Source organism: Fonticula alba (genome assembly GCF_000388065.1).
Source record: "Fonticula alba strain ATCC 38817 unplaced genomic scaffold supercont2.1, whole genome shotgun sequence".
Lineage (NCBI taxonomy): Eukaryota > Rotosphaerida > Fonticulaceae > Fonticula > Fonticula alba.
This window is the reverse complement of record NW_009242971.1, coordinates 4,532,320-4,539,311: the sequence shown is the minus strand read 5'-3', so window position 1 is coordinate 4,539,311 and position 6,992 is coordinate 4,532,320. Positions and strand designations below refer to the sequence as shown.

Here is a 6,992-nt window from a genome sequence, read left to right as displayed (position 1 = left end):
CTGGCACTCCCGCGTCCACTTGCCCCGACCCGCCGCACCTGCCTGATGTCGCCGCCCCTCAATCGGGGCACTCGAGTCCACCCTGACTCGGCTGGCATGTCGGCCAGCTCCATCAATGCCGATGACCAGGATGCCGGCTCTCTGTCGGCCGCCGATTTCGAGACCCAAGTGATGGGGGCCTCGGCCTCGTCCTCTGCCTCCGCCACCCCGAAGAAGCCCTGGTGGAAGTGGCGCACCCTGCGGCTGAGCTTCACCCTCGGGCTGTCGTGCATCATTTTCTTCGCCGAGGTCATCGTCGGGTCCATCACCCACTCGAATGCCCTGATGGCCGATGCCTTCCACGTCCTGTCCGACATGCTTGGCCTGGTCATCGGCATTGCCGCGATCCAGGTCCGTGCCTGCTCTCCCCTCGCGCCGCCTCTCCTCCGGCCTTCCCACCCTCCCCGCTCGCTCTGCTCCCCCCCCCACCCCCCACCCATTTGTCGCTAGGACCGTGCACAAAGGGCCCGGATAGGCCCATACACTTGGCTAACCGAAAACCCATCGCAGCCCCTCCGGACGGGCTCGGCACCTCTCGCGCCCCTCCGGCCCGCTCTGCCTCTGTGCCTCCCTCTCGCTCTTTGTCCCCCCCCCTGCCCCCCGGCCCCCTTGCCTGCCTGCTTGCCTCCACAACGGCCCGTAGATTGGCAAGCGCGATCGCACTCCCGGCAACTATCGGGCCAAGCGCATCGAGGTGTTCGGGGCCCTGGTCAACGGTGTTTTTGTCTTGGCCCTCTGTCTGTCCATCGTCATGAGCGCCGTCGGTCGCTTCTTCCGGCCAGAAGGTGCGCCCCTCGCTCTGGCTCCCGTCCGGCCTGTCCTCCCGGGCTGCTTGCATTCCCCCCCCCCCCCTGCCCGGTCATTACCACACCGGCGCACTTCTCGCGGCTCTGACCATCATCACCACAGAAATTGAGGATCCCCAGCTGCTTCTGGTGACCGGCTCTATCGGCCTGGTGGCCAACATCATCGGTCTGGTGGTTGTCGGCCACGGCGGCCATGGGCACTCTCACTCCCACGGCGGACACTCCCACGGCGCGCCGGCCGATACGCCCCTCCTGTCGGCCGCCGCCGAGGAGGACGGCGACGATGAGGATGATTCTCACAGCCACAGCCATAGCCATGGAGATGACCATGGCCACTCCCATGGCGAGCATGGCCACTCCCACGGCGGCAGCGCCTCGGCTGGGGACGACTCCGCCGGCCACGGCCACGCCCACAGCCACGGCCCTGGGGGCGACCTCAACATCCGCGGCGTCTTCTTGCACATTCTCGGTGATGCCCTGGCCTCCGTGGCCGTGGTCATCAGTGCCTTGATCATCACCTACAGCGACTGGGAATATGTCAACTATGTGGACCCGGCCCTCAGGTTCGTGCTGCGCCTGTCTTCGCCGCCCCCCCCCCCCCCCCCCCTCCCGTCCATCTTGCGCATGCTGAGCTTTTGTCTCGCGCTCCGGCTTCGCGCTGCGCGTGGCTTTCGCCTCGCTGACCGTCGATCCATCTCTCTCTCCCTCTCTCTGTCTTCCGCGCGCGCTTTCACACTCACACACACACACGCACACACGCGCGTGCGCGTGCGCATACGCACCACATGCTTACTTCCCATACCCCTACCGCAGTCTCCTCATCACGCTCATCCTCATCATGCACTCGATTCCCCTCGTCCGGGCCACGGCCGACATTCTTCTGCTCGACCCGCCCAAGCAAATGAACATGAACACCCTGCGCGAGGAGATCCTCGATGTGCGTCCAGCCCCATCCCTCTCCCCCGGCCCTTTCCTCCCCGTTGCTGTGCACCTCCCCGTCGGAAACTTACCCCCCCACTCCCCCACCCCACCTTCGGATACACCCTCGCCCCCTCCGCCAGATCCCCGGCGTCCGTGCCATCCACGATCTCTATGTGTGGCAGCTGACCGGCGAGCGCGTCATCGGCTCGGCCCACGTCGGCATGACCACCCCCGAGGCATACGCCGAGATCGGCCCGAAGATCCATGCGGCCTTCCACCGGCGCGGTGTCCACTCGGTGACCATCCAGCCGGAGTATGTCGGCCATGGGCCCATGGTTGGCCTTCTGCCCTCGCCCGATGCCCCGGCTGATGGTGTCAAGTCCGGTGCTCCGACGGCCCCGCCACAGACCCCGATGGCCGGCCTCCAGTCGCCCTCTCACCACCATCCGGCCTATCCGGCCTCCTCGTCCTCCATGTCCAGTGATGTTCTGCTGCACATCATGGCCGACACCTGCTTCCTAGACTGCTCCTCCCTGGCCGGGACGGATGAGCGCTGCAAGGCCGGCGGTCTGCCCCGGCGGCGCCTCGGCACTCGTGCCAATGCTGCCCGTCGGGCCTGTGGCAACCCCAGCTTCTTGGCCGAGTTCGAGATGGCTTCGAATGCCGCTGCCGGTGGGGGGACAGGCCATCCGGTGTCGCCGGCCAGCTCCCCGTGCGCTGGAACTGACACGCACAGCCACCACCATGGGCACGGCCATGGGCACAATGCATGCGCGACCACGGCAGTGGCTCACGGAGGAGCTCCGTCTGCTCCGGCTGTTGGCACTCTCATGCCTGACCTCCCCTCCCCCTCGGCCAGCCCGTCGATGTCCACTTCCCAGTCGGGATCTTTGCTCGACTGATTTCCCCTGGCCTCCTCAGGCGATGAAGCGTGCCGGCATCAGGACGCCCACTTGGGCAAGGGACACGCTCCACCATGTCTGCTCGCGCGCCCTCCCTCCAGCGCCTGCCCGCTTCCCCGTATCCCACACCCACCAGCCCTTGTCTTCTTCTTCTTGTTCTACTTCTTCCTCTTCTTCCCCCCGCTCGTAACTTGCTCTCTTCTCGTTATACATGCTCCGCCCCTGCCCGGCCCTCTCTCCCTCCTCATCCCTCGCCGCTGGCTCTTCCTCCCAGGCGGGAGAAAGTACAGCGACAGACACACGGCGAGAGGCGTCCAGATCATCCTGGAAGGGGGGTGGAAACATGCGCCATGCAAGGGACAGAACATAATAGACACCCCGAATAGAAAGAGAGACAGAGAGAGAGAGAGAGAGAGAGAGAAGCAAAAGTTAGAAGTGCGATTATCCGTTGGCATTTACCTACAGGGGGAGTCACCGCCCGGGCTGGTTGTTGCACCAGTGCGGGCGCCTGTGGCGCGGGGCAAGAGGGACACACGCACACGCACCGGGATCCAGTGCCTTTTGGGGGTCCAGTGTCTAGGCCGCGATCCATTCACAGCAGATAGCTCCCTCTCCTCCACCATCCATCGCCACTCCTTTGGCCCTTTCTCCCCCCGCCCCCCCCCCCCTCCCCCCTCTCGCCCTCCACCTTCGCCTCGCTGTATCGTTACCGCCATCATGGTTCGTGGTGTTTCCCCTTTCCCTGCCAGCCGGCCTTTTTTGCTCTTGCATGCTGCTGTCGTCCTCGGCCTTCTGACATCCATCAACACATACTCGACTGTGCTTACACACACACACACACACACAAACACAAACACACACACATCCAAATGTAGAGCGTTACCCTACATACCACTCTGGGAGACATCAAGATCGAGGTGTTCTGCGAGTCAGTTCCCCGGACGGCAGAGGTACGTCCTCTCCTTTGCAACTATTACACCCATGGCTCAGCTCTCGTGGCCGCACCATATCTACTCACACTGTGAACCTGTCCACACACGCACACACACACGCACATTTATTTTTGTGCATATTTGCACACACATTGCCATCGACTTAGAACTTCCTCGCGCTTTGTGCCTCCGGCTACTACGACGGATGCACCTTCCACCGGTATGTATGCCACGACGCCCATGGACCGCTCACATGCACACCATTCTAACTCCATCCGACTGTACTCCACAACCCTCCGACCCTCCGATGCGTCCCTTGGCACAGCAATATCCCCGGGTTTTTGACCCAGGCTGGCGATCCAACCGGCACCGGCAAGGGCGGCTCCAGTGCCACCGGTCTGCCTATTCCGCTGGAGATCCGTGCCGCTTTGCGGCACCACGCCCGCGGCGTCGTGTCCATGGCGCACAGGGGGGCCAAGAAGAAGGCCGCTCCTGGCGATCCGGCCGCCGAGGCTGGCGCACACTCGCAATTCTTCATCACCTATGCCCCCCAGCCGAACCTGGACAACAACCACACGGTCTTCGGGAAGTGCGTGCTGATTCGTTCGCTGCTGGATGCTCCCTTCGAATACCCCTGCTAACTAGCGTCTGCCCATCCCCCTCCCTCCTCCTCCTCCTCCTCCTCCTCCTCCTCCTCCTCCTCCTCCCCACAATTGCCTCCACCTTACGCAGAGTCATCTCCGGCCTGGAGACCCTCGAGGACTTGGAGCGTGTTCCCGTCGATGAAAAGCAGCGCCCACTCAGCCCGGTCACCATTAAGAACGTCACCATCCATGCGAATCCCATGGCCCATTGAGGTCCATGAGTAGGACCCAATATATGCATTTAAATCCCCCCCCCCCCCCCCCAGCGACACCATTTCCCATCTCCGTGCATGACACGCGGAGAGTAAAATAAGGGGAAATTCCTCGTCTTCCTTTATTCTCGGACGGCCAGACACAGTGGCAGGAGGAGAGGAGCATGGCAGGAACCAGGAACTGCCCCGGCGAAAGGGCAGGTCAATCCAAAATCCGCATATTAAAGGATCTTCGACCGGGAAAGGGTGGTCAGGACCAGGACAGGGGAAGACAGAGAGACAGATTGGCAGGAGAGAGAGAGAGAAGGAAATTAACAGGAGGGAACATCAACCATGTGAGGACGCACGTCAGGAAATCCGGAGACATCTGGAGGATTTGATTCAACTCGAAGAGCGACAGCGAATCGCAATCCTTGATCCCAAACTCCTCGAAGATCTTCGTCAGCAGGGCGGAAGGCAGGTCAGAAGGCGGGCAAGAAGGGAAATAGGTGGCACAAAGCCGAAGGCCCTCGGGGTGGGGTGGGGGGGCTCCAGCAAGCGTGAGATGCTGCATACCCTGCCGACAATGCGCTGAAGCTCGTCATTGGACGAACAGCAGGTGATCCGTCCAACCAGCCGCAGGAGATCATACCGGTTGAGACAGCCATCCTCGTCGAAGTCTGCACGGATGTCAGTGGGAGGGGAGGAGGGGAGGGGGCTAATGACCGGGGGCAAAAGAGAGGCCATTGAGCCGAGGAACAGGAGGCAGGCGGGGGCGCGCACCGAAGATACGGAATGCATAGAGCGCTTTGACACCGGGTGTCGCCTGCATGAGCAAGACACATGCCATGCCGCGATGCCGCGCAGCGAAGTGTTGGTATGTGTGTGTGTGTGTGTGTGTGTGAACATCTGGGATGAAAGGGGGGAAAAAAAGAGCCCCAACAGCCCAGCCTTTTGGAGAAGGCACAACATCGGCGACAGGCGAGGGGGCATGCAAGACACACGCACCTTGACACTGAATACGGAGCAGAGATTGAGGAAATGGATGAACTCGATCTGCGTGCCGCACAGCCAATCGCATCCCCCCTCGGAGCCGGTGCCTGGGCAGAATTCCCGCTCAAGGTAGTACGACTCCGGCGCCCGGACCAGGTCGGCGATGCTTTGGGACTCGAGGTTGATCTCCTCATCCAGGGACTGGCGCCGACCACGGATGTCGTCCGATGGGTGCTGGTGCTTGCAGGCGGTGAACACCTCATCAGAGAGGTCCGGCAGTCGCGGATCGCGGCCCGGGCACACGGACCCATCCTTCGCAAAGACCCGGATGACCCGCCGCCGGAAGGGGTTCTTCCGGAGTGACGGCAACCGGGCCAGCACCTCAGCCCCGGGGATGGGGGAGTTGTGCGGCCGCCCGGCCTTGAGGTTGATAGCGGCGAAGCACTCCCACGCCCTGGATCCATGGGTCAGTGACACGAGGCCCGAGGAGCGACAGAGACAGGCCACATGGAAATGCCGACATCATCCGCGGGAACATACTCAATGATCTCCTCCTTGTCGAGGAAGGTGTACTCGGCGTACTTGGCCAGCTCCTTTGGTCCAAAGTTCGCTGCCTTCGGTATGGAGAGCTCGTTGCCCATGGCTATGTGTGTGTGCGTGTGCGTGTGTGTGTGTGTGTGTGTGTGTGTGTGCGTAAGGGTGTATGAATGGGGGAGGCTCGGCGGATGGACGGGCGCGCGCTCGCGCAAGGCCACGAGATGAGGGAAGGTAAGGTGGGCAAAGGTGGTGTGAAAGGGGGGGGCTGTTGCAGAGCGACCTGCTGTGGGGCGCCGAGGCCGGGGGCCCAAAGGATGCACGAAAGCCAGATCGCGTGCACCGGGCCGGCAGCCGCGGGGCCCACGAGCCGTTCTTCCGTGAGTGCCCGGTACTCCCCCCGCCCAGGGGCGACGATCTTTGGACCGCCTCCGCCCGCCCGCCCCCCTCTGTTCCTGCCACGCCGCTGTGTCTCGATCGATGGCCCCCTCCCCGCCCCCCCCGCCCCCCAGACACATACACATATAAGGAAGCTTCTTTGTTTTCCCCATCAGGTTCGCGGGTGCCAGGGCCGCCGTCACGGCTTTTCCCTCGGGCGTCTGGTCGCAGAGGGGCGCCAGCTCACGGAAAAAAGAGCCCCTGGACAAGGTAGCACATGTGATTCTGCATTCACGAGTCGGAGCACAGCCAAGGGGCTAATAATTCCGCTGGGCTCGTGATCCGCGCTCCGCCACGGCCGGGTATTTCTACATCCTCCATCCCCCAGGGGAGGCACATGAAAAAGGAAGCAATTGCTTCGCCAGGACCGCGGCAGCGAGTGATGCATGCTTTCGGTGTGCCCTTGGGTATGTATGCCCGGCGTGGAGGGCAAGTTCGGGCCAGGGCCCAAGAGCAGGTCTGGTAAAGAGGGGTGAGGGAGGGAGGGGGAGAGAGAGAGAGAGAGAGAGAGAGAGAGAGAGAGAGAGAGAGAGAGAGAGAGGGAGCAGGCGCGTGTGTGTATGTGTGTGTGTGTGTGTGTGTGTGTGTGTTG

The 6,992-nt window shown here is 62.7% G+C and overlaps 3 protein-coding genes across 3 annotated transcripts; 2 read left to right on the top strand and 1 right to left on the bottom strand.

Moving 5' to 3' along the window:
• On the top strand, positions 1-3,068 carry H696_00973 (hypothetical protein). The gene is made up of 5 exons (XM_009494862.1): positions 1-390; positions 683-824; positions 949-1,408; positions 1,659-1,782; positions 1,907-3,068. The coding sequence occupies exons 1-5, from the start codon at positions 46-48 to the stop codon at positions 2,666-2,668; spliced, it is 1,833 nt and encodes a 610-aa protein (XP_009493137.1). The 5' UTR covers positions 1-45; the 3' UTR covers positions 2,669-3,068.
• A 266-nt stretch (positions 3,069-3,334) lies between these two features.
• On the top strand, positions 3,335-4,494 carry H696_00972 (peptidylprolyl isomerase). Its single transcript, XM_009494861.1, has 5 exons — positions 3,335-3,388; positions 3,544-3,618; positions 3,768-3,820; positions 3,926-4,189; positions 4,333-4,494. Exons 1-5 carry the CDS (start codon positions 3,386-3,388, stop codon positions 4,454-4,456), a joined length of 519 nt encoding a protein of 172 aa, XP_009493136.1. The 5' UTR covers positions 3,335-3,385; the 3' UTR covers positions 4,457-4,494.
• Positions 4,495-4,541: 47 nt separating this feature from the next.
• H696_00971 (hypothetical protein) lies at positions 4,542-6,109 on the bottom strand. The gene is made up of 6 exons (XM_009494860.1): positions 5,969-6,109; positions 5,444-5,882; positions 5,219-5,261; positions 5,012-5,115; positions 4,804-4,892; positions 4,542-4,686 (listed from the first exon to the last, which is right to left on the bottom strand). The coding sequence occupies exons 1-6, from the start codon at positions 6,067-6,069 to the stop codon at positions 4,659-4,661; spliced, it is 804 nt and encodes a 267-aa protein (XP_009493135.1). The 5' UTR covers positions 6,070-6,109; the 3' UTR covers positions 4,542-4,658.
• Positions 6,110-6,992: the final 883 nt, after the last annotated feature.

What these genes read in the sequence shown, in the direction of transcription:
- H696_00973 (XM_009494862.1), top strand. Translation starts at nt 46, where the DNA reads ATGTCGCCGCCCCTCAATCGGGGCACTCGAGTCCACCCTGACTCGGCT. An exon ending in TCGCTTCTTCCGGCCAGAAG is followed by an intron (nt 825 to 948) that starts GTGCGCCCCTCG and finishes TCATCACCACAG; the next exon opens with AAATTGAGGATCCCCAGCTG. An exon ending in TATGTGGACCCGGCCCTCAG is followed by an intron (nt 1,409 to 1,658) that starts GTTCGTGCTGCG and finishes CCCCTACCGCAG; the next exon opens with TCTCCTCATCACGCTCATCC.
- H696_00972 (XM_009494861.1), top strand. An exon ending in GACGGATGCACCTTCCACCG is followed by an intron (nt 3,821 to 3,925) that starts GTATGTATGCCA and finishes CCCTTGGCACAG; the next exon opens with CAATATCCCCGGGTTTTTGA. An exon ending in AACCACACGGTCTTCGGGAA is followed by an intron (nt 4,190 to 4,332) that starts GTGCGTGCTGAT and finishes CACCTTACGCAG; the next exon opens with AGTCATCTCCGGCCTGGAGA.
- H696_00971 (XM_009494860.1), bottom strand. Translation starts at nt 6,069, where the DNA reads ATGGGCAACGAGCTCTCCATACCGAAGGCAGCGAACTTTGGACCAAAG. An exon ending in GACAAGGAGGAGATCATTGA is followed by an intron (nt 5,883 to 5,968) that starts GTATGTTCCCGC and finishes CCATGGATCCAG; the next exon opens with GGCGTGGGAGTGCTTCGCCG. An exon ending in GCTCCGTATTCAGTGTCAAG is followed by an intron (nt 5,262 to 5,443) that starts GTGCGTGTGTCT and finishes TTGCTCATGCAG; the next exon opens with GCGACACCCGGTGTCAAAGC.